General features: G+C 34.1%; 1 protein-coding gene and 1 pseudogene across 1 annotated transcript in view; one reads left to right on the top strand and one right to left on the bottom strand.

Moving 5' to 3' along the window:
• Positions 1–27,696, top strand: part of PTPRM (protein tyrosine phosphatase, receptor type M) — a 737,127-nt gene that overhangs the window by 421,211 nt on the left and 288,220 nt on the right. Inside the window, exons 8-11 of the mRNA XM_011366167.2 lie at positions 4,516–4,824; positions 9,055–9,164; positions 19,646–19,847; positions 22,639–22,741. Coding sequence (XP_011364469.1) covers positions 4,516–4,824; positions 9,055–9,164; positions 19,646–19,847; positions 22,639–22,741 — 724 coding nt within the window. The remainder of the gene's footprint in view (positions 1–4,515; positions 4,825–9,054; positions 9,165–19,645; positions 19,848–22,638; positions 22,742–27,696) is intronic.
• Positions 14,123–14,241, bottom strand: LOC111743791 (annotated as a pseudogene).

The following is a 27,696-nucleotide window of genomic DNA, read 5'->3' as shown; positions in this document are numbered from 1 at the left end:
TCTGAGAATGATACATAATAACCTTAGAATAGCCTGCGGGAATGTGGAAAGGATTTATGTCAGCAATATTTTATTTCTTTAATAAAACGTGAGCTGAAGCAAACCACAAAATGTTAACATTTGATATTAGTAGGTACACTGGTGATTGATTTATTTTGTACTTTTCAATGGTTTTTAAGGTTTTACTACTTAAAATTTCAAAAACCTTAAATTAAAACCAACAACAAAAAAATAGTTCATGTATAACAGAATAACACCTTTCAATCACTGTGGGACTCTGAGCCTTTGTACAGTTAATTGATTCAGAATACAGCACAACAAATGTTATTGCCATTGAGTGCCTTATCAGTGCCCATGTTTCTTTACTTCGGAAAGTATCAATAGTAAAATTTTCACTGCTTCTTTTTTCCAACTGCTATTCAACAAACTCTACGTAAGAACATTAAACTAAAAAAAATCATTTAAAAAATTATCCTGAAAGACTTAGTGAAACTATCCTTAAACCAGGTACCTTGAGTGACTACCTTAAGGCCTAAGATGGATTCTTTTACTTAATTTTTTAAATGTACAAACCAAACTAAACAAAGGCGATATACTCACTGCTCTTTTTCAGGGTCACCTAAAACCACTAGAATGTCAGTGGTCACTCACGTTTGGAGTGTGTATGCAACCTTAGCTTCTTCTTGCCTGAGGGGGTCTGTGTTCTCACCGTAGTGTATGTCCTAGTCATTTTGTTATGTAAGATAATCCTCTGCTTTTCTCATAAAATATAAATAGGAATTCCAGCTTTCTACTATGATCAAAATTTTAAAAATTGATATAATTGTTATGTGGATAGTCTATTTCCCGGCAGTATAGGGTACTAGGTTATTTATCTTTATGATTTAGGCCAAGTTCAAACTAGAACTTGAAAAACACGAAAGAAATTTTGAAGACTATGTCTATCCTAAACCAAGAAATAAAGTAGACTGTTTGATTTTATGTAAGACTTGGTACTGCTACACTTATATTCACTTATTCAATAAGACTATTTTTTTAATATATATTTTAAATTAGTACTATTTTTGAAATTCAATTTGTTGTTTAGGAAGAAACTATTATATAGGATTGTGTGATATAGTTGAGAAAAAAACTTTTCAAGTACATTTCTTGATTCTAATTATGATACAATGTAAAATCTATTAATGTAATATCTGTGAAAAATATTTTGATGGAAGGGACTTTTCAAATTCATATAAATATAAGTTTTAATTTATTCAATTACATCACAGATGTATAGATTTTTATAAGTTAGCATAAATTAAAGATTGCTATATTTCAGAATATAGCACTTTTAAAATCCTGGAAAACCCTGACCAATTAAAAAACTATAGCTATTTCACTTGAAAACAGTACAATGTGCCTGGAATCTTTGCTGCTTAGGAATGCTGAATGACTGGGTAGGCCAATATAAATTAATCAGGTCTTTGCATTGATTTAATTGAATAGTAAAATAAATAAAGCAATTATTTCATTATTTTGTCACTGGCAAAATGTTCTCTGTATAACTGGCAAGGCAGAAATACAGTAGCTAAAGGTGCAAAAGGGGGCCCACTGGGCCATTCTGATGATTATTCCTTTTATTGTAATAGACCTTGAATAATTCATGAAGAGAGAGAAAAGAGAAACCTGTTAGTTGAGGGTATTGGTTGTAATCTGTGTTTTTGATTATCAATGACAGGATCTTAAAATTACACCCAAATATCTCTCACAGGTTCTGAAATTGAGGTTCAAGAAAAGCACTGCAATAATAAGAGAAAGTAAAGTGCAGAGTTCCAGAGAAATGAGCTGTGAATTGAACCTGCAGTGAAAATTGATTCTATCAGTCAGTTTCTGCCCCGATTCATAGAAAAACAGGAATGAATGTAGAAGGATTCAGGACCACTGATTAAATAGGATGCTAAAGTGCTGGAGGCTAGAACTGGGCTTGCTGGTCCCTCGGTCAGGACTGCAACTGTCAAACATCTCTGCTTGAAACCTGGCTAAAACTGGCAGAAGGAGAACAGAATGAAAAATGCTGCCGGCCAGTAGGGGAATTGGTAAGGACTTCCGGACTGAGCTTCTGATTCAACAGCCATTGCACTCCTTTGGGAGGCTATTCTAGTCTCTTACCTTGAGTCAGTGGGCCCAGATCAGACCAGCTGGCCCCATAATTTGTGCCATGGGACCTGTCAGGATGCCCGTTCCAATGTGGGCCGAGGGTGCGAGTGTGAAGAGACATGACCTTAGAACCGACTCACATCCTTAGTAACATCTTTAAGATTGTGAGGAAAGAGAAGCAAATATCCAGCAACTAGAGGTCTTGTGAATATAATTTATTGCCCTTTTATCTAACTCCAGAGATTTATTTTGTGCACATAGAATGGTAGTAATAGTATGCCAAGTTTTTTGGAGGTTTATTCTACTCCTAGAAATGCAGTATGCGTTGTAATTAGCTTACTGAAATTACACATTTCTGGTTATGAAGCTGCTATTTATTTCCTACAGTGTGATGTATTTCTTCAGAGTTTTCAGTATCATCAGTATAACTCACTGGAGTAAATGTCCCTGTGGAATGGCTCATTCACAGTTAGCAGCACACTAATAGTAATGGTTCCAGCAGAAACACTAAAGATAAAGGTACTATATAAAACACTAATTTAAGACATAACCATTATAAGCCATTGCTGGATCAGAGCTCAATGTTGCGGAATGATCGAAGAAAAGAATAAAAGAAGCAATGAAATCATGCAGTTTGCTTAGAATGAGTTGAAAGAATTGTCAGATTCCCTTAGTCATTGGACTTAGCTTATCAAAACTATTGTCATGAGGATGTTATCACAGGTACTTGATACCATAGAACATTCAGTTTATGTTATCAGATGCCATTTTCCCAGCTCACTACTCTGTTGCCTTTGGGCCCTGACAAGAAAATGATAGCATTCTCGCTAAGGTGGATCCTGGTGCCATCACTGTGGCATTGATTCAACTTCTCCATTAAGTTTTTAACTAATAGGACAAATGTTTAGGAATCATAGTCAAAGTGGCATTTATCCCTTTCCCCCTGTTAATACAATTTGACCCTGTCACGTTGATATCAACACATTAGGAGACACGACAGAACTGTACTATGGGCAAAAGCCCACAAAAGGCACAATGGAAATGTTCTGTTTGGAAAAGCTCTGTAAGATAGTTTGTTTTAACTGGGAACTTGAAGATGTAAGACAATGAGCACAAGCATCTTTCAATCTAAAAGTTAGACCTCAAATATAAAGCCTCTTTCTCTAATCCGTTAATTACCCTCTTATGACAATAGGGACTCTGGAACCTTGGTCATAGAAATGGTTATTTTGTACTGGGCTTAGCTATTTTACTCTGCAAATTTATTGGAAGTTTGAAGCACAATTTACCATGATGGAATCCTAAGAGATAGTAACAGAGAGGAAGGGAGTATGCATTTCAAGAAAACTTGACTAGTAGACAGATAGAGCCTTTATTTTTTTTAATTCCTGGGACCTAATTCATGTGTGTATTTTCTTGGCTAAAGAATACTAAAATGATACAGGCTTATTTATATAGTGAAAGTAGTTTTCTGTTGAAATTAAGTTAGAACTGCATTCCTTGTTTAAACTAATATTTGAAGCATTTAGTCATTTTATTAGTAAGTAAAATTGATGAAAACTTTGGAAAAATGCTTTAGAATAATCCTTGTGGAGAACTATGATTAATAAGGAAAGAGGCAAAGAGATGCCATGTTAATTTGTTTATGTATAAGGGATCTGGAGCTTATTAAAAGTTTTTGTAAACACTCAACTAATGAAGCATTAAATAAGACATTTCTTTTACAGTGTGAAAATCTCTTTAACGGAAAAAACCTTCAATGTTATTTCTAAAGAATTTATTTATGATATTTTCCCTAACACTAGCAATTTAACTCTAAAAAATTAATTTTATAATAAGAAATATTCCATGAGAATGACATTCAAGATTATTTGGGGGAATTTTTATCTCTTTTCTTTAGTTTCCAGTGTTATTATAGGATCTGGAGTAGCATGACTAATTATTAACTTCATTCTATGGTTTTAGCAGATATCTGGCAGATTAATCCCATCTAGCATATTTAAAACCAAAGCATTATTTCACTTTAAATTTTTTCGTTTGTTGGAGGTCGCAGGGAAAGGGTTGGATCTAAGTTCTCTCTATATCCTAAGTGATGAGATAACAAGGAATTTATGCATAAATGGAAATGAAGATTTGAACTTCAATAATTGCCCAGACAAATTTCCAGTAGCTGCAAAGTATAGGTAGGGCTGTCTGGGAAAGCTGGAGGGAGGATGGCCATATGCCCTGATGAGATTTAAGGATTTTACTATTCTGGAAGAAGATGAGATCATATACTGGGGACAAGTAGGACTATCTGTGACATCTGGGCTTCACCAGAGCTTTAAAATTTTTCTTTTATGTTTTCTTCTTCCTTTTTTTTTTTTTCCTAAACAGATCCCATGCGAGGCCCAAGAAAACTGGAAGTAGTAGAAGTAAAATCTCGACAAATCACTATCCGTTGGGAGCCATTTGGATATAATGTGACTCGTTGCCATAGTTACAATCTCACAGTCCACTACTGTTACCAAGTAGGAGGACAGGAACAAGTGCGAGAAGAAGTAAGCTGGGACACAGATAATTCACACCCTCAACATACAATCACTAACCTCTCACCATATACCAATGTCAGTGTGAAGCTCATCCTCATGAATCCTGAGGGACGGAAGGAAAGTCAAGAACTCATAGTACAGACAGATGAAGATCGTGAGTACTTTTAAATGATATATTTATGTGAAATCTATATCTTCTCAAAAAAGCAGCTTTTGTTTCTTTCAAATTGAGATCTTTATAATGAAAATGGAAGGGAGGTCTACTTACTGTGTTGAATAAAATAAATATATCTGTGCTTCTGTATACTTAAGTGCTGATTAAAAAGGGTAAAGGAAATAAAGTTATAGACTTTTTTTAATCCTTTAAGAGTCATAAAATCACTTTTATATATAAATTCTATAATGCTCTAAATAGTTCTTTATTCAAGTTTTATTATATTGAACTGAAGAGTTGCTTTGTATATTATATCATTTATATGAAATGCTTATTTAAATGTATTTAAAAGATATTCTAAAACATTTTTCATAGTTCATATAAAAATTCATCCCAAAGTAGAGGCTGCTTTGCTATTCAGCACTGTACTGAGAAATTACCTCATTAGATCGGCGGTCATGAAATAGATCATATTTTCCCATAGGAACAATGTTTTAATTGGAAATTACCTTAATAAACAAGAATTTAACAAATGAACCATGCGTGTTATCAGCAACTTATCAATAAAAACAAATATACAATTGCAATAAACCTCTAAAGTAATTTAAAATAATAAAATTACTATTTGAATCTCAGCATGGACATAATGTGCTTTTACACTGATTATACAGGGGACTCTTACGTACAATCAGATTTTCACATAGCACATAAAATACAGTGGTAGTGTATCATATATTTGACATAAAATTCATTTGCCAGGCATCAGAATAAGTCACATAGAACTTGGGAAGCTCACTAAATGAGTATACTTACATATTCCTGGGAAAAATAGATGTTTAACTTTTTGTTTCTTCATGAAGCTGATTATGATCTTTGATCATTGATTATAACAAAGTAAATATTTATAACACTTTATTATTTCATTTAAAATATTTTGAGTATTTATGACCTATACAATACCGTGCATATTGTTACAGAAGAGAAACATGATAACGGTTGGAGTAAATGATGCACTCACCCCACATAATTGGCTACTGTCAAATAGTTGTTTTATTACAATTATTTTTGTTAGGGGTATTACAAAACTGGAAGCCCTGTTTCTGTTTCTTCTAACTTTTCCTCATCTCTCAACAAATAAGGAAGAAGGTGTCAGCATTGTCAATAGGTCATCTCTGGACCTTTCCCTCCCTGTGTTTCAATATTTAATTTGGTCCTGACTCCTGTTATTTCTACTTCCAAGGTATTACATTGTTCTTTTCTCTCAACTTCCACAACCTATGTTCAGAGCCTCATTATTTTATATTGAAATTTCTGTAATAGCGTCTAACCTTTCTTTCCTATTTTAATTCACTCATTGATCTTTAAAATACATTAGCATCATCACTCTCTCCACAGAGCCTTCAATGACTCTCTTTATCCAAGTCTCGACTTTCAAGGTCTAATGTATTCTTGGTTCCTGTTCTAGAACTAATAACTTTCCTCCACTTGCAGCTCCTTCTGCAAAAATGTCACTTCAGTATTGGTTCCTTATGCCACACTTCTTATATCTCGGGCCCTTTCTGATTACCTCTTGTCCTCTGCCACCTAACTTTCCACCTGACTGCCTCTCAAGTCCATCTTCCCTGCTAACCTCCAAAGTTTTCCTCAAGTTTCAGGTTCTTCTTAAAGTTGTCTCCAACTCTTTCAGCCCATATTCCTCCCATCCTTATGACCTTATTTGCATTACATAAGATCTTTAAATCTCTGAGCCTTAATTTCCTCATTTGAGAAACTTGAGAATAATAACCATACTCAGGCATATTAGGGTTAGAGTAAGTTAACATAGAGAGCTATTTGTAGCTGCCAGAGAGGGGCCTTTAATAGTTGAGCATGATTATTACTGTTGTAACAATTCAAATCAGTTCACTGTGACCCCTTCCTTGTTCTCTCACACTGTTATATACTTTTTTCTCTTAACTATAAATTACTTGAGAGAAGAAGCCTTATGTATTTCTTCTATAGCAATATGCATGACATTGAGTAGGTAATAAACACTCAAAAATATCTACTTAGTCTTTAAAACAATAAAGTTTGCTGACAATAATTTAATACATTTTTTAATCAACAGTAATATTTTAGTCAATAAGAGAGGGAAATAAATGCAGTCATTTCTAGAGATGAGCAGATATGTCTTGCTGAAGCACGAACCCACTCAACACTTTTGGGTTTCAAATTGAGAACAGACATGTGCTATAAATTCTGTTAAATTCTGTCAAAACATGAGATCAGAATAACTTATTTTTTTATTTATATTATCTTGCTATTTCCTGAAGTTGGGGTATGCATTACTTCTAAATGAAAATCTATTATTTTTTTATAGCATGCTAGCTATAATTGGTTAATTAGTTAGTTAATTATTTCAAATTATATTGCCTAACAACAATAAAAATACTTCAAAAAAGACAGATAAAAGAAAGACAGAAATAGAATAATTATGAAATGATACTGAGTTTGAAGAGAAAAGAATGGTGGGGTCACTTTAGTAATCTACCATTAGCAAAGGCTCTAATTCATCGAACATTGTGAGTTTTATTGTACTATAGTATTTTTATTGAAATATTGTTTATTTCATGAGAAAATGTGTGGAATTAATTTACTTTTTATTACTGTTTAAAGTATCACTAGACAGAATAAGTTCAATTCCACAAGCTTAAGATAATAATCTATATATCTCAATCTGAATTTCTAGAACTTCTAAAACAGGTGCTAGACATAAGTTCCTGTGAGGTACAATATCCTCCCTAAGAAACAATTGCCTAATCCAAGATTTACACCTAATGTTTTTGTCTAAGAGCTTTGTAGTTTTAGCGCTTACATTTAGCTTTTTAATCTATTCGATACAATTTTTATATATGGTATGAGGTAGTAATCCTACTTCATTCTTCCAAAAGTTGTTCAGCACCACTCATTGAAAAGATTATTTTCTCCTCACTGAATTTTCCTGGCATTTTTGATGAAAATCAACTGACTGCAAATGTAGAGGTTTATTTCTGATCCTTAGTTCTGTTCCACTGATCTGTATCTCTATCCTTATGCTAACACCACAATGTCTTGTTACTGTAGCTTTGAAATTGAGAAGTGCGAGTCCTCTCCAACCACTTTTTTGATTACTTACACTATCACGAAAAGATTTAATCATGTATCCCTCAATATACATATATTCATATTTAGTGTATTTTTATAAATATAGATTTATAAGTAGTATTGATATATTAGTTTATAAATAGGATAGATACATTAATATACTAGATTGTATATAATATAAAGCTAAAAACTGAATTTAAATGAATACGAGTTAAACAGTATTTTAAAAATAATATTAAATGTTATTTTATAGAAAATTGGCAAGTAAATTTCTATCTTCCCTTATGCCATTTAGGGTTTTGTTTTACAAACTAATCAAAGGTATTTCATATTTTAGGTTTAAAAAACTGGCATCAAAATTTCCCAAATCTTTTATATTATTAATAAAAAAAAAACAATTTTAAAGTATATTATTTTATCTATATCGCATCTGTAAAACTTCTATTTAGTGTATATTTTTAATATCTGACATTTTTGTCACTCAGTATTATGGTTATAAAATTTACCCATGATGATGTCTATAGCTGTCATTTATTTTCAGTCTTTTTTGCATTTTATTGTGCATATAAAAAATTATTAAACTATTTGGTTTGTCTCTACTAGTTTTATTTTAAAAATGCTGCTCTGCCAACATCCTAGTAAATGCATCTTGGTACATATGTGCAAGAATATTACTAGGGAATATACCTGGAGGGGGAGTTATTGGATCATATGATACATGCCTCTTTAACTCTGCTAAATATGACCAAATTATTTTCCAAAGTACCTGTACTGATCTACACTACCACAGGCAATGTGTGGGACTTCTCATTGCTGTATAGCCTTCTTTATTTATTTTTAAAGAACAAAAAAATCGTTTAAAAGATGATTACTGAGCTTCATATAATTGATTCAAATTTTAAAGAAAAAAGCGAGGAAATGTTTTTCTTTATAAGGGCAATGTGGCCAAAGTGGTTTTGAATTTTATATTTTTAAAAGAAAATTGAGTTTACCTATGGATTATTAAAATCTTGTGCCTCAATAGTTAAAAGTTTCTGAAGCCTAGAAAACCCTTTTTTTCTTCATTTGTTACTTAAACATTTATTGATTTTCCTTGCTCCCTTCTAGTGCCAGGTGCTGTTCCTACTGAATCCATCCAAGGAAGTACCTTTGAAGAGAAGATATTTCTTCAGTGGCGAGAACCAATTCAAACATATGGTGTCATCACTTTATATGAGGTAGTATATACATTTATTAGTAATTTAATTTTTTATTATAATTTCTATGGTAGCTAGATTAGTATTTAAAAATGCATAATGGCATTCTGTCTTTTAAGAAGTTTAATGCTTTCAATAGTTATAATGGTTACTGTATAGAAGCGATAAAATTAAAATGAGTTTTTTTATTACTTTCATGTATACAGTACATTGGTTAGACATTTATATAGCTTATAAAATGATCCCCCTAATTGCTCTTTCTCTCCTCTGGGTCTCTACCTAACGATTACATTAATGTTGACTGCATTACCTATGCTATGTTTCCCATCCCTGTGACCATCTATCAACTACTAACTTGTATTTCTTTAAACCTTCACCCCATTCCCAACCCTCCTCCCCGCTGGCTGTCACCAGATTGTCCTCCATATTTGTGAGTCTATTTTTGATTAGTTTGTTCTTTTTGTTCCTTAGATTCCACATATAAGTAAAATCATATGGTATTTATCTTCTGTCTGACTTATTTCACTCAGCATAATAACTTCTAGGTCCATCCATCTCATTGCAAATGATAGAATTCCATTTTTTTAATGTCTGAGTAATAGTCTGTTGTATATATGAACCATAACTTTTTTATCCAATCATCTGTTGATGGGCATTTAGGTTGCTTTCATATCTTGGCTATTGGAAATTGTGCTGCCATAAACATAGGGGTCCATAGATCTTTACAAATTATTGTTTTGGTTTTCTTTGGATAAATACCCAGAAGTGCAATTGCTGGGTCAAAAGATATATCCATTTTTAATTTTTTGAGAAACCACCAGACTGTTTTCCATCCTGGATGTACCAATTTTCAATCCCACCAACAATGTATGAGAGTTCCCTTTTCTCCACATCCTCACCAACATTTGTTGTTCTTTGATTTATTGATGATAGCCATTCTGACAGGTGTCAGGTGATATCTCATTGTGGTTTTAATTTGAATTTCTCCGATGATTAGTAACCTTGAGCATCTTTTCATATGTCTGTTGGCCATCTGCATTTCCTCTTTGGAGAAATATCTGTTCAGGTCTTCTGCTCATTTTTTAATTGGATTGATTGTTTTTTGTTGTTGAGTTGTATGAGTTCTTTATATATTTTGGATACTAACCTCTTATCAGATGTATCATAAGCAAATATCTTCTCCCAATGAGTCTGTTGTCTTTTTATTTTGTTGATAGTTTCCTTTGCTGTACAAAAACTTTTTAGTTTGACGTAGTCCCATTTGTTTATTCTTTCTTTTGTTTCCCTTGCCCGGGGTGATATATTCAACAAGAAATTACTGTTAGCAATATCAGAGAGTTTACTGTCTATGTTTTCTTCTAGAAGTTTTATTGTTTCTCAGTCTTACATTTAAGTCTTTAATCCATTTTAAGTCTTTTCTTGTATATGGTGTAAGAAGGTGGTTCAGTTCTTTTTTCTTTTTTCTTTTTTTTTGCATGTATCTGTCCAATTTTCCCAACACCATTTATTGAAGAGACTGTCTTTACTCCATTGTATGTTCTTGCCTCCTTTGTCATATATTAAGTGAGTGTGTAGGCATTGATTTATTTCTGGGCTCTCTATTCTGTTTCATTGATCAATGTATCTGGTTTTATGCCAGTACCATGCTGTTTTGGTTACTGTAACTTGTAGTATAGTTGGATATCAGATAATGTGATACCGCCAACTTTGTTCTTCTTTCTCAAGATTGCCATGGCTATTTGGGGTCTTTTATGGTTCCAAATAAATTTGGGAATTATTTGTTCTAGCTCTCTGAAAAATGCCATTGGTATTTTGATAGAGATTGCATTGAATTTGTAGATTGCTTTGGGTAGTATGGCCATTTTAACGATGTTGATTCTTCCTACCCATGAACACAGTATAAGCTTCCATTTATTTGTACTTCTTCCATTTCTTTTTTCAATGACATAATTTTATGAGAACGTGTCTTTTACCTCCTTTGTCTTTCTTTGTCTCTTATTATAAACTTTGTTTTAAAGTATATTTTATGTGATGTAAGTATCACTACCCTGGCTTTTTTTTTCATTTCCATTTGAGTGAAATATCTTTTTTCATCCCTTCACTATCAGTCTGTGAGTGTCATTTGATCTGAAGTAGGTATCTTGTAGACAGCATATGCATAAAATGAGTTTGTGAATTATGTATATTTTCAGGATTCATATTTATAATGATTGAGATGTTTTGCAAATTATATGCTCTTACATGTAAAGATACAAAAAAAATATTTTTAAATCATCTTTATTAAAAACAATAAGTATTTTGTAGTGTACATTGATTAGGAGGGAACCACAGAATCCTATTCTTGCTAACTTTAAAATATTTTACTACTGAATTATAGAAGACTGCTGATTATCCAATTAGCAAAGTCAATAGATGTCGTCTCAGAAGTAACAATAGAATAATGCCTTTTGGTTTCTTCGTATTAGCAAAACACACTTTAGACTTCTGTGACATAGTTTGTCTACTGAGGCATATCAAATGGTTGAATGATAGCAGAGAAGAATTTGATGAATTGTTCGAAGAAGAAAGTAATAGCAAGAATGAGGTGACAGTCATCACATCTGTATGAGCATCATTTCACTATACCCATTGTCATAGAAACAAGCAGGTACATTTTTTTTAGGTAGCATTTATTTGAATGCAAATTCAACAAAATTATATGTTGTTAGGCTTCTAAAATTCGCGACAGTTCCTCCTATGGCACCTCTGCTTGAATACCTTTCAGAACTACTGACAAAAGCCTGAGCAGATTAGCTGTCAGACAGTAATCACTGGTAAACCCCTTCCCTGACCCAACTAGCCTCACATTGATGTTTCCTTATATCTTTTGAAAATTGGTATTGAAATGCAAAAATAAATAAATAAAATAAAATAAAATTGTTGTTAATTGAAAGCTAAACAAAGTAAGATAAAAGATAAAAGAAAATTACTTTCATGTTTCGTTATCGAGGCTGTTCATTGGCTGCTTCATTGTAAAAGAATTGAATTTTATGAAAATTCATGGCTCACCTTCTATAGAGCTAAGTTTTATAATTAAATCAAACAAGTTCCTATTTTTTTCCTCAGTGAACAGAATCTTTTATTTGATATTTTTTGGCCCCATGACCATTTTCAGGTCTCAGGTTTGGGGATTCTTGCCATCAAGAATAACAGAATTTTTTTTTTACCAGAAAAGATACAGTTTTCGAAATCCATGTTTAGTTTCAAGAAATAAGTCCACCTGTCCTAAAAGCCACATGTTAGTATCTGGACAAACAGAAAATAGCCAAATTCTTTCTTGCTGATCTCACTGAACATATATCTTTGTGTAACAAGTAACTTTTCTGACCACCAAATCTTTCTCTCTGTTTTCTCCATTTTTTCTAGAAGTAGGAAGGAAGGAGTTCCAGGTTACTCAAGGTAGGCCTTAGATTGGGGCCTCAGGAGGGAGCTCTTCTTTAGCTAAGAAGCACTCTACTATGATTCACCCAGCCCGTGCCAGAGCTGACGATAGACATAGCTTACTCCTGTAGCCAAGAACTGATATTTAACTAGACTTGGTCACTCCTGTGGAAGACTACAATCTCCTTGGACAAACATCATGCTAAGGAAATAGAACAGTTGCCTAAAAAGAAGCAGGGGCCTTAGGAACAGTATATTCTGTCATAGAAACAGATTTGATTATAAGTAAAAACTGGAAGGAAAGATAAATTATCGTAGTTGAAAAAGCTTAGTAATAAATGATGCAGGTGATTTTTTAGGCAGGGAGCACACTTGGATAGTTTTTGAAGGAAAGAAGAAAAACAGATTGAGTGTTGTAGTTGTAAATGAGTATTCTGTAGGTTCAGGTTATTCTTAAGTTCTCTACCTCTTATGAAAGATATACCAATCATTAATGACTAGAAAATGCTGACAATGTCATTTTTTGCCAGGAGTTTTGGCAGTTTACAGCATTAAAGCATTCTTCTGGTCTTATTCTGTGCCCTCTCCTTTGTATTCCCCTGATGCCCATCTTCAGCCTCTCAAACTAGCCTTTTCTTTCCCTTCTCCCTGTCTTTGTTCTACTCCAGCCCTTCTCATACCTTACCTCCCGATCAGCCATTTAATTTTATCAGGGTCATCTTCCTGAAACCTGGACTGATACTTATAATAACTATCAAAATTTTTATTTTATGAAATTTTAATTGTAATATTGCTCTCTGAAAGAATATTTTAAGTAAGAAGTATTAAAAATAAAATGTTCTTGTTTCTCAATTTTACTTTTCAGAGGTAATTATTGTTAACAACTAGATGCCTGTCCATGCAAAATTTTGCAAGATAGAAATCTTAGTGTAAGTTTATTTGTGAATGTAGATGGATAAGATTTAATAAATGTTAGCAAGCCCACACTTTATTACAAGAATAATATGCCATATAAAACCTGTACCTCACATCATACAAAAGTAAATACCAAGTAGATTTATGATATACACACAGAAATTAAACTATAAGAACTTATAAGGAAAATAAGGAAGATGTTTTTGTAATACAGTTGTACCCTGAACAACACGAGGGGCACCAGCAACCTCACAGACGAAAATCCACATATAATTTTGACTCCTTCAGAACTTAGTAGTCGTCCCTTGGTATCTGAGGGAGATTGGTTCTAGGAACCCCTGTGGATACCAAAATCCTTGGATGCTCAAGTCCCTGATGTATAAAATGACATAGAACAACAATTCATTGAGTCAATCCCTACATCCATGGATTCCCAACCGCAAATTGAAAATATTATTTTTAATCCTTGGCTGATTGAACCCATGAGTGAGAAACCTCCATAGGGCCAACTGTGTGTGTGTGTGTGTGTGTGTGTGTGTGTGTGTGTGTGTGTGTGTGTGTATTTTAGGCGAGGCAACCCTTGATTGACCTCACAGATTGCAAGGACCTTGTCAGTTTACAATCCCTTATTTTTTTATTTTTTAAGCCTAGAATACCTAGTCTTCTTAGGTGGTCTCCCATCCAAGTACTAACCAGGCCCAACCCTGCTTAGCTTCCGTGATCAGATGGGATCGGGCTTGTTCAGGGTAGCATGGCCGTAGACTTCAACTGTATATTTTTGACAAAAATCCTCATAAGTGGGTGGACCTGCAGTTCAAACCCATGTTGTTCGAAGTTCAACTATTTATCTTTTTAAGCTTGATGTAAAACACAAAAATCATTTTAAAAAGATTGACAGATTTGGTTATATAAGAATTTAAACTTCCAAATGCTGTAAGATACCATGAAGAAAGTCTAAATACAAACAGAAGACCTGGGAAATTATTTTCAACATTTATAGCAGTGAACAGGCTGGTAGCTATAATATACAGACTTGATACAGATTAATAAGAAATAGACAGAACACTCCATTAGAAAAAAATAGACAAAGAATAAGAGGAGACAACTCATAGAAAAAAATCCAAATGTCATGTATACATGTGAAAAGATACCTACCCAACTTTGCTCATGATTGAAATGAAATAAAACAAGTGTTACAAGAAGTTTAAGTTTGTGTAATATCAGATGTTATGCCGTGATGCAGAGAAATGTGAATGTGCAGACTATACATTCTGCAACCTCGTATTAGGCAATTTGGAAGTATTGATCAAAATTTAAACATTGCATATCAAGCTTATTTCTAGAAGTTTATCAGTCATAATATTCCCAAATGCACAGGAATATATATATCTAAGTATTTTCATTGCAAATCACTAAATTTATATAGCCCTAGGTTGCCTAGTGAGTAAACTCCTGGTCATGAGAGTTAATACATCAACCGGCTTTTTTTATTATTATTTAACATATGTTAAAGTATTGGAAGAAGACAAAAGTATAAAAAGTACTGCCCCTTGTATACTAGAATAACTAACTATAGAGAAAATGAAATAAATACCAAATGCAAATCCATTTAACATGTGACTGGAGTATAGAGTGCACGCAGTGTTGCTTGTGCACATAGTAAAGTAGAATGGTCTAGACTTGTCGGATGAGTGAGGCATTGAGAGATCAAGAGGTGAAGGAAGACACTTCAAGATTCCAAGCTTGGATAACTGGGCTCAGTTAATCATTATTGACTGAACTAAGTAATAGTATCGAAATAAATAGAATTTAGAGACCAAGTTAAGAACTCTGGCTGCAATATTAGAGGCCTTGCATGTTCTAATCCCAATTAACATTTATTACTGCATCTCCCATTGTTTTTCCCTCAAATTTAATAAGCCATGTATATAGAATTTTTTTCTCCAAGAACTTTCTGAGCCATTATACCCCCCTGCTTTTGTTTATACAGTAGACCCCCTTATACAGTAGTCTCCCCTTATCTGAGAGAGCTATGTTCCAAGAACCACTACCCTCTCCCCAGTAGATGCCTGCATCCACAGATTGTACTAATCTTAAATATACTGTATTTTTTCCTATACATACCTTTTCACGTAAAGTCTTCTCTCAATTGTCAGTATCACTAATCTTGCACTTTGAGGCCACTTTAAGTAAAGTAAGGGTTACTTGAACACAAGCACTGCGCTACTGCAACAGTCAGTCTGATAATTGAGATGGCTACTAAGTGACAAATGGGCGGGGGGCATGCACAGTGTGGAGACAGTGCACAAAGGGATGATTCACGTCTCCAGGCCAGATGGAGCAGAATGGTGTAGATTTCATCACACTACTTAAAACAACACGCAATTTAAAACTTATGAATTGTTTATTTCTGTGTTTTTCCATTTAATGTTTTCAGACTATGAATGACCATCACTAACTGAAACTGCAGAAAGCCAAACCGAGCATAAGGAGGGTCCACTGTATCCTTTCTTCCACCTGATCTCTCCCCTCCATTCTCCTCCTATCATATTTCTTCTTATCTTTCAGTATTTCGTTCAAATATTGTACTTTCCCCTGAAGTATCCTAGGTCCTTTCCTCCCCTGAAATCAGGTTTAATTCATTCTTTTGATTGCTTGGACCTTGATTAAAGGATTATATTTAAGACTGACTGGAATTATAATCAACTCACATTCCCTAGAAGATTTTGATTTCCTCCCTGGTCAGAGATTGCATGTTATTCCATTTTGTTTTTCTATGAATCTTTCAGTTTAGAATTTGAGACTTTAAGTAGAGGAGAGGAAAATAATTTTGTAATAATTCAGACACGTACATGTAAACCAGAAATCATCCAATATGAGCAGCAGTTGACTGCATCTCACCTGAATTTACGCCCCCCCCCACACACACACATATTTTGGTTATGTGTCAGTTAATTTTTGACTGGGCCATCCCATAAAATTACCCTGACCCTACAGTAGAACATCAGTGTTCTATATAGAGGCTTCATTAAAATTGCCCTTGGCTAGTGATACAGTGCAAGTGTGAAAACAGTTCCAAACTTTTCTTCTGGGAGTTTCCTACTGCTTTTCCACAGCCCAGTACTTAATAGGCACTTAATAAACATTTGTTGGATGAGCAAATGAACAAAATAGGTGCCAAAAGGTCATGTTACATTTGAGTTTGAGCGTGGAGGTATATTTTGGTGCCCTACAGAAATACTGCTCAGGTGAACAGGTGTTTATTAAACAGTGCAATTCTAGAGTTAGACTGACCGTATTCCTGAGAAGCTTTTCTTCTGGTATTCAAACTCCCAGAGCTCCGATTGGTTTGAGGGAGATCAGTGAACTTCCTGACATTTTGTGTCCACATATACATGACATATTCGTTTGTTAGATATTTGGTAAAAGATGAGGGAGATGATTCATCATTTAAGGAGTACATTAATTAGTGTGTATGTGCATTTTTATGGGTGGGAGAGAGAGAATCTATTAATTGTAACAAATTATAGAAGGGCTGTGACTGAAATACAGTTACAAACCCCCAGTTTAGCTTATCCTGCATGACCATGGTTAGAGGAAGTACACGCTCATCAGCCCATCTTGGGGTACAGAGCACTGTGCGGTATAGCCCCTTTCCACTTCTCCAGCCGCGCAGGGACTACACTCACCCTGCTCACTGGGCTACAGCCACATAGGCCTTCTTTCTGTCCATTAACTGCCCGAACACTCCTGCTTCACAGCTTTGGTTCATGCTATTCTTTCCCAAACTCTTGGCGTGTTGGCTCCTTCACAAAGTTCAAGTCTCTTCAGATTAAATGTCATCTCTTCAGTGGATCTTACCGCAACCATTCTAAATGGCTACAGATGTTCTCCTCTTTCCCCACAACATTCTTTATCTTAGCATCCCATCTGTTTTTCCTACAGAAGTTAGTGTTTTTAATTTAATTTCATTTGATTAGTAATTTACTTATTGTCTCTCACCCACCCCAGTCTATATATTCTTAGCTATCTGAGGGCAAGGCCCATGTCTGCCTGCTGACCACAGAGTGTCGATGTTCAATTAATCAATATTTGAATGGAAGGAATGAATTTGAGTAGGTAGTTTGAATTTGAGTAATTTTAGTTAATTAAAATTAAATTTCAAGTTTCCTACCAGAAAACATAACTCTATCATGTTCCAGGCAGATGAAAGTTAACAAGCAAAGCGATGTAAGAAAAGCCCAGTAACTATGTGTGGTACAGTAAATCTGTGTCCCCTACCCAAGACAGACAGTAATACCATGTCATCATATCAAGTATTTAGAAATCAGTTTGGGGAAGATGTAAGCAGATCTTAAACACAAAGTTAGGGAGTTTGGACTTTGTCCCACATGCATTTGTTTCCCATTAAAGTTCTTATTAAGATAATAAAATGAACAAGAAGATTAACCTAGCTCTGGTGGGCAGTGCTAGTCTTTATTTTAATTAGATTGTGTCATAATTATTGAATTGCTTATCTCTTTCGCCACCAGACTATGGCCTCCTACAGGGCAAGGTACCAAGTCTGAATCACCATATGAGACCCCAGCTCAGAGTACAGTGCTTGGTACATAAGGAGGCATGCAATTAATATGTTTCAAATGGGGGACTAAATGAATAAATAAACTTTGGGGAGCAGTTGTGCTACCATAGCTTAGATCTTTCTTCTCTGAACCACCCTTTTCTCCGGGGGTATCAGAATGGAGGATCGGGTAAGCACTGAGCACACAGCAGTGGCGTTGCTAAAGTACCTCCAACAGCAGCTGGTGGCAGACATGGTCTTGTCTCTTGACTCAGAGTAACCTCATGAGGGAAATATGGTAGAGGGTTAACAACAGATACGCTGCCTGACTCTGAGAGTGGCATACACTGCAGTGATTAATATATACAGCAAACATTTTCTTGCCAAAGTTTAGTTGATTCAATCTAAATATTCTTTCAGAGAGGACTCCTTAATTATAATGACATGGTATAAATATAAGAAGAAAGAATGTCAATTATCACTTTCTATAATAACAGTGTTAGTGTTCATGCACATAAATTATAAGTAAGTTTACCTATTTAAAAGCAAGAAAAGTGCTCAGTTTTGCAATTTAAAACTTTGAATATGCCACATTTAAAAGTTATGTCATTATAACCGGTAGAAGTTAGTAATCACCACTAAAATGCATATTCTTAAATAGTTGATGAACTACTTATAGTAAAATCCTTTAAAATTCATTTGAAAGGGCAAAATTTAAAGGCACCTATGTTATATTTATTTGCATGCATTTCAGACTCATCCAATGTGCTTTGAACACTTATTATGTAGCAAATATCGTGAAAGCTTCTAGAGTCACACTGTTCGAAATAGCAGTTCCTAGTCATGGGTGGCAATTTAAATTTAAATTTTATTTAATTAAAATTAAATTTCAAGTTCCTCAGTCTCACTAGCCACATTTCACGTGCTCGATAGACACTTGTGGCTACTTGCTACCACATTCGACAGTGCAGAATAGAACACTTAGATAACAACAGAAAGTTCTATTGCACGGCTATAAAGAAAAGATGTAAATATGACCCATCATGAGGGCAACAGTCATAGCATCAGGAGCTACTGACACGTGTCTAGCGTTTATTTTTGGAGCTGATATCTTTGCCCACATTGAAAAAAAAAAAAAAAAAAAACACTGAAAAGTGTCCCTGTTCTCAGTAGACAATAATCCTACTCAGTGCTAAATCCACCTGTGGTCGCTAGATGAGCGATGAAGTCTTACCCTTGTCAGGTTCTTATCTGTTTGAGCTAGTTGTATGTTTTATTATTTTGTTTTAAACCAGCTGCAATGTAGTTTTCCAAAATGACATTCTGAAAGCAAGCAACTTCAAAGTATAAGCTTAGACCCAAACCCATCCTTTATGTTCTAATCTACTAGCTATAAGTTCCTCTGTCTATAAAAGTAATAACTCATAACAGTTTTGGCTGAGTTCCTGCGCCTCTTCACTGGATCCAGGATTTGAAGAGTCTAAGTGAATAGGAGAGTTTATCATACACTATCTGACAGTGCATACATCAGAAGGGTTTATTGGATAAAGATGCAATCTTGGACTATCTGCTCCAGATATTTTATCATATTCTTATTCTCTTGCAGATCACCTACAAAGCAGTCAGTTCCTTTGACCCAGAAATAGACTTATCCAATCAAAGTGGAAGAGTTTCAAAACTGGGAAATGAAACCCATTTTCTGTTCTTTGGACTGTATCCAGGGACAACATACTCCTTTACCATCCGAGCTAGCACAGCTAAGGGTTTTGGACCTCCAGCAACAAATCAGTTCACAACCAAAATATCAGGTATTATACATTATGAGTTATGTCTTTTATCAGAAGTGGCATTTTGTATTTCAAGTATGCAAAGCTTACCCAAACTTACACATTGTATTCAAATGAATATTTTTGGATGTCTGAAAATCAGACTCATGGGATTAAATGAAATACTGTAAATATTTATAATTTAGGAGCTTATGGTCCTCCTGTGTTAAAAAGTAGCTACTATTTCAACAGTTTGCTTTGGAGGCTTGGACATGAGCAGAAAGTTCTATTCTGTGCACTCTCATCCCCTTCGTATTCCCAAGTTACCAGAGCAGTAGTGATGGAAAAAAATCTCTGTAATGAGCAATGAGGGATTGAGTGTTCAACAGAAAGACAGCATTTAATGGAGTTCGCTGCCAGAAGGATCAACCTTCCTTGGGACCTTCATCATTAGTAGTTTCACATCCTACAGAGAGAGTGGACAACAGAGGGGGTGGCACTAGCCACTGATGGCCTCCAGCTTTTTGCTTGTATAAACTCAACTACACCATCCAAGAAAAGATATAACTTGAGAAATATTTCTGGGCATATGCAACTGTGCAGAAAATGTCTTTGTGCTTCAGACTAGAGGGGATGAATTGCCATCTGGTATGGGATATATAACAGCAATAAACACATTCCATGGACATTTTCTTTTTCCATATTTTCCCCTTCGGGTATGGGTAAGGATGTATTTGAATTGAAGCTTTGACTGTTTTGGCTGGGGGTAGAGGAGCAGGAGGTGGGTGAAGGAGGTAGCTCTTTAAATCAGTCAGGGGTCGCTAGATATTTAGCTTGATTTATATATATATTGTCTCTCTTAGTTTTCTAAAAGTTTTTGTTTGGAATTGAAGGAATGAAAATACAACTAGAATACTACTGTAAGTGTTCTGCTAGGTTTTGAGGGAGGGAGCTTTGGGATTTTTTTAAACAGTTACAACTTAAGGGGAAAGTTTTTGTTGTGTAAGATTTTATTTATGAGCACAAACTTGAAGTTTAATATACACTTGATATTTAATATAAAACATTAGGTTATAAGAACAGTATGGAGAGTTGGAAAAAAAGAAGATCTTGGGAGGTTAGGAAAATGACATAGATTTTACAGATGAATGAATAGAAAGACCACTGGGCTTGGAAACAGAAATTATGGGTTCTAGTTATAATTTCTCCACGTACTTCCTCTCTGATGTTGATTAGGTGAATTGACCTCCTGATATAAATTAAGATAGTATTGTCTGTTGAATGAATTTATCATGGAGATTTAAAGAACAAATGTATACCTATGTGTATACCTCTATCCCCCTTTATAGGTAATTTTCTCCTATGGATACCATATCGAAAGATCGTTATCTTAAAGAGGGTATTCTTTTAGAAAAAATAATTGACTTTTACTATTTTTATTAAATAAAAATTCTGGTTGATATGGGTTCTGAGCACTGCTAGCCCAAGTTCATGCAATTCTATCCAAAAGCAAAGAAAGCTGACATTTTGATTAGCCTACATAGGCTCATGAAGAATAACTATTTGATTTTTATAGTTCAAAAAAATTACAATTTATGGGCCACCGTTTCCTACTTTTATGGGCCTCAGATAGAGAACTATTCTCTATATAAGATGTAATTCTGTATTATGAATTGGAGTTAATTTTTAATAGAATTGGAGTTAATTTTTAATGCTGAGAAAATCCAATAAATGGAACTGAGATATAACCCGTGTCTTTACATAAAAGCTCTTTATATGTAAGAGATTTTTAAAAACTATATTAGCAAAAAAATGATCTCTAGCGTTCTCATCAGGTACCTATACCTGGGACGTGAGAGGGCACGTGGGTCGTGAAAAGACTGCGTTGTCCTCTCATCCCAGCCTTCATGAAATGATTTCTCTTGTCCATGATGATGACAAAATTATCCGAGTTTTGTTGTCGTCCTCTCTTAATGAGACTTAACAATCTACAAAGAATGCCAGGAAATGGTCTTAGAAACAGGATTCACATTGGGAAGAGAACTAACATTCGTAGAATTATATTTGCCAGGCTCTCTTTATCTATTAACTCTTTGAATCCCCACAATAACTTTAAAAAGTAATTTCTCCTATTTTGAAAGCTGAGTAAACTAAAGCTCCAGAGATAATTAGTGTACCTAAGCTCTTATGCTGGTTAAAACAAAGCAGAACAAAAAGGCAAACCCATGACTTTCTTGTTTCTATTCCCGTATCTTCTCCACTGTGGTGCTTTCCCTGAGGGTCAACCAGTGGTCACTCATCTCAGCAAGCCTCTCTGGCTCCTGCGGTTCTCTTCAAATCCCCGGATGGATCTTTGGTACACAAAAAGCCTTGACTTAGATGGAAGAACTGTAAAGTTCAGTTTTATGATCCTAGTAACTATTTCTTAATATGCATTTAAAGTGTATTTTTTTGAAGAAAAGCATACCTACAGAAAAGCACACAAATTATATGTCCAGCTCAGTGAGTTTTCACAAGCTCATTTACACCCATTTAGCAATAATCCAAACAGAAATTTGAGAAATAGAATATTACAAACACCACACAAGCCCCCCTCGTACCCTCTCTCAACTTAAACTCTGGAATCAAAGAAGTCAACATATGCTGTTTTTAGCAGTTGTCCCTGATATTCTGTATAGAGTAGATACATAAAGACTGCTCGTGGTCAGTTGATAGCTGCAATTTAATCCAAGGTCACTATGTTCTTAATGTTCTTTGTAAATTAAAGTAGAAAGAAAACTGAAAAGGTAAACCAGAAATAACGCACCTCCCATCTTATTCATTTTTTCCTCAGCACCCTCTATGCCGGCTTATGAACTTGAGACCCCTTTGAATCAAACTGACAATACAGTGACAGTCATGCTGAAACCTGCACACAGCCGAGGCGCGCCGGTCAGGTACTGAGCAGAGAAGGGGTGGGCTGGCTCTAGAGGGTTGAAAACTAAAATCAAATTGATTAATGTCTTGCATTTGTTTTCTAGGGATTTGCTACAAACCTCAGTCAGCATGTAAACCCGTGTCTTTATTAGCTCTAATTGAAAGAAATGACTGAGGGAAAGGAAAGTGCTTTGATGTGGGGTGATCTGAGTATTGTGTAAAGAGTTTGATTCTGATGCAAGTGGGTTGTTCTTTGAAGATAAGGAACAAAAGCCCCAGTCTGTTGAAAAGTGACTTTACTTCTAAAGGTAATTGCTCGCAGCAATTTAGTTACCCAAGGGCACTTGGCATTTTTATCCTGAGCTCTATTTTTTAAATGGACCTTTTTGTTTGTTTGTTTACCTGGGGTTTTAAGTCAGTTAACTTTTAGTAACTTGGCTAATTTCTCAATTGAATATGCAATGTATAATTTTTTTTAAAGAAACTTGATTGGAAAGAGTATTGTGAAGTCTTTATGTGAACAGATTTAAGTTTATTACCAATATGTAGGTCTCATTTCACATTCCATGATGATTTATATAGAAATTACAAAGCGTAACTTTTAAAGTGAATGAATAAAATAAATTTATTCTTCCTAGGAAGGAGCAAATGAATGCCTGAATAACTCTTGAATATGAACTTGTCATAAGTTCATTAATCTATATAAATGAATTTTCTACTTGTTTCCAAGGGATTTAGATATTTTGTATTATCAGAAGTGATTTCCTTCAAAATAACCTATTATTTTCAATAGCATACTCCAAGGAAACATTTACATTCACAATTAAGGCCATATAGGATTTGTTTCTGTGTTCCTTTTGTAGAATTTTATTTTATTAACCTTTTGAAACCTGGCTCTATTTGATCATGTTTTCACTATAGTATCATGGGGCAATCAGTTGGACTTCTTTCTTTCCTATAAGAAATATACAAGTTTCAATCTACAGAGTCAAGAGTAAAAACAATAATGTTAGTTGATAATGAAATCAAATTAGACTGGGATCACAGAAATTTAATTTAAATATCTATAAAATTTTATGAAACAATTTTTAATTTACTCTGTTGACTTAACATAGCTCATGTAGGAGATTTAGGATTGCTATTTGTAAGTGCAGTTTGTGAGAATACTATGAAATATGTAAAAGCTCTATTCCAAATTTAAGATATTGCTGCTAGAAAAATGATGCCTCTGACACCACCAGGCCCTTTGGGTTGATTTGTGTGTGTGTTGAGGGGTTGCACTGCTCTGAATGACCCAAGGTACACTCATTAGATGGCTGTCCAAGACCCAAGTGTACCTGGCCACGAGTCAGACTTTTTTCACTCTAGAAAGCTGAATTATTATTAAGTGAAAATTGATGCTCTGTCTGTGGCCTTGGGAGTATCATTTTTTTCCAACCAATTTAACAGTTGCCCAGATTCAGCAATAATGGTCCATTAAGACAGAAGCCAGTGTTCTACTACAGAAGCATCACGATAAAATGAAAGGATAGAGGTCACTCACTTTCAGTGCCTCCAAACTGAAGGAAGCTGAAACCCTAACCATTTCTCCAAACAGCCTGTTATTCCCTATTCTACTTTATTTTTATATAAACTCCTTTTGTACATTTTCTCTTCTTGTTGCATTATTCCTTCAAATGCTTTCAGTCAGATTTCTACCACGTCTTTGTATAAATCTTTGCAACTCTGTTTTCAAATAATATTCCTTTGGACAGTCTATGTTAGCCTTCTTTCTCAAACCCCTTCCCTTATCTGTTTAACGTGTCATTTGCATTCCAAATGACTATTCATATTTTCTATCGCGTGTGTCGCTAAGGCATGATTTTGTTGTTGTTTTCATGTAAACCTTTCTAGTTGTTTTTGGAGACTTTGATGCCTTACTAGTTAGTTAATTATAGATATCCTCTGACATCTTATTTTTATGTCCATACAAATACAGATTCAAATGCTAGTCGCAGTGTCCAAAATACATAGTTTTCACCACAGGTCTTATGTCATTTTATCAGGCCCAGATCACTACCTCTGCTAAGATTTCAGTTTATGTCGTCGTATCCTCTTTCACAGTTGTCATAATGCCTTATTTTCCAGGTTCGACACTGTTCTGCTTTGATTAAACATTATCTTGTTTTTGGTTAAACATTCCTTGAATTTGACAGGGTCACTTTGCATTCTGCCTCTATTATACCTTCTTCCACAATGTTAGCATCATAAAATTAACAAATTTATTATCTATGTTCATCATCTAAATCCATAATGCTAGAATCAAGATCAACTCTTGCGAGACACCATTCAGTAAGCATTACAAGGACATCACTACAGATACCACCTTTAGTGGGAAGGATGCTTGTCTTAAATGGGTAAATTGTACTGGTACAAATTTGAGGAAGGAAATTATCTCAACCTCACCTGTCCAAAGATTATTATTTTATTATTATTATTATTCTTTTTTGCAGAAAAGTGAATATTCTCTTCAAGGAATTTATTATTATAGTACAACATAATAGCACTGATTATCTATTGAGTAAATGGAAGACCAATATATCTAGAAAGACTACTTTGGGAAAAAAAAGTCCACAATACTCTCAAACTAAATGGGGTATATGAAAATTTTCAATTTCATTTAATGTTTAGAGAAATAAGAACTCTGATTAAGAAATCATAGAAACCTAAAATATAAAGCCATAATGTAGATTAAAACATTTGAACACATCTGGAAATTTGCAAAATGCACATGTAATCAAACTGCAGTACAAGAAAGCTTTTCCCAAATGATAAGATAAATACTAGAAGAAAGAGGGGAAATGGAAGCAAACATCTGTTTGCTTTCCTGGATTTTGCACAGTATTATGTGTTCAAAAATACTGTCATTGTGTGATTTCCAAAACCCATTCTTTCAATTGATTTGATTTTTCTTTAATCCATATTCAATGGTGTTGAAAATTCAGTCATACTTCATTTATGCACTTCACTAAGTTAGGTGGTTGTGTATTGATTCCACTACAAATACTCAGCTTGGTTAATGCAGATTCTTGAAATTGCACTAAACTCTCCATGTAAATGATTGCTGTCTTTTTATTGATCAACACATCAGCTCTGTCACATAAAATTATTTAAATCCTGACATGGCCAGGAAGAACACAAATTTCATCATTCTAACCAGTGAACTAGCACCTAGTATAGAATTTTAATATTTGTTTATAAATTCAGTTTTTTTTCTTTAATAAGACAGGAAAAAGCTTATTTTTGTTTTACTTACTTAGAATCACCTCTTTTCTCTCTCTCTTCTCCTCTGCATTGTTTATTACATGCAGACTCAATCCAGCTGAGAAAATCCTTATAATTTGCCAGTAAAAGAGCAGCTCTAAATAAAAAATGAGTTTTAGACAGACTTGTGCTTTTCATGCACAACAAAAATTTTCTGTGACTTTATTATTGAGATACATATATAAATAATCAACTGTATGCAACATCCCTCATTAATGATGTTTTATACCTTCTAATGGTCTATATGCTTGAGACTTAATCAAATTTTTGAACCTTAGGTGATTGTGTTTTCCAATGACTCTGATTTTTGTTCTTTAGGCATTGTTGCTTTAATTTGTTCATAGATGTTCTGGAGCTACATGTCTTCTTAATTAAAACTCGGTGCTTAATATGTTAATTAATTAAACATTCTGATATTTATTTCAGTGAAATGTTAAAAGATTAAGTATTCATATTTTGATTTATTCATTCAGAAGAAATTATTGAGTGAGGAAAACATCTAATACAGTTGTCTGTCCATGAGAAGGGGAAGTGGGCAATAATCACATCAACAACCAAAACATTAAAATTGATGCCTTAAACATGTGAATGTAACTTTAATTTATGGCAGCCACTTTGTCTTCTAATGAAGATAGCCCCAATTATTTTGATGTTGTGCTTTTATTGTCATTGGTAACTTATTATACTATGGTTGTCCTAGCAACTGAATGCTTCCTCAACACTTACCTTTAAAAAGCAATTTGTGAATAGTTTCTGTTGCTAAGAATCAGGATCAAAATCTTAAAGCAAATGGGAACCTCATTACATTATGAATAGGGAAGAGATGAGGACATAAGGAATGGAAGAAATATTTGCTTTGCTTTTTAAAGGTTGTACCCTAGGTAAGTAAGATTTCAAATGAGATAGGAAATATTTCCTGTTAGTAAAAGGCAAGCATGAATGTTTTATTCATCCAGAACATTCTGATTAAAACAAAAAAAAAAGACTTGTCTCATGTTGTAACTTAAGTTTCATATGTAAATCAAGAATTTACTTATTTTTATATAATATGTCCAGATTTTTATTAAATTGATTTTGCCTTGAATTCATTATCATGGTAGACTTTGCAAATGTCTATTTTCACATATCATTTATATATCATTTATCATTTTTTCCTATGTGAGGCTGCTTTGTCTCACATAGTTAACTTTTAATACCTGATTTACTCAAACTACTCATCAAATATTCTTTTGTAACAAATTAGAAATGTATTATAGAATGCTATTTTTTCTCATTATCAAGTGCTTTATCCTTTGAAAAATCCATACTGTATTCTTAGAACAAGATGAAGGACAAGTTTATATTCCAACAAGGATAAAGAGGCAGAACAGAAATTGCATTTATTTTAAGAAAATTTGTTATTTTATAAAAACGTTTGACTTGGTCCTGGAGCTAAATGGGATAGGAGATTTATTCTCCTTGTGAGCCATCAGTCTGCATTCATGTCCCCAGCTGGTTATCACACATCAGTTTTTGTTAAAGGGACTCAGCATGAGAGTGGGAGTCAGAGTGTCTGCGAAATGTATCACCTCAAATGGGACAGTGAAATAAATCTCTTGACAATAAAAACAAAGAAAGAGACCATTATTACTAATGAAAGGCAGAGCTAATCATACATTTTGGTTTAAGTGTT

Source organism: Pteropus vampyrus, unplaced genomic scaffold (assembly GCF_000151845.1).
Source record: "Pteropus vampyrus isolate Shadow unplaced genomic scaffold, Pvam_2.0 Scaffold122, whole genome shotgun sequence".
Lineage (NCBI taxonomy): Eukaryota > Metazoa > Chordata > Mammalia > Chiroptera > Pteropodidae > Pteropus > Pteropus vampyrus.
This window is presented reverse-complemented; position numbering and strand designations above follow the sequence as displayed.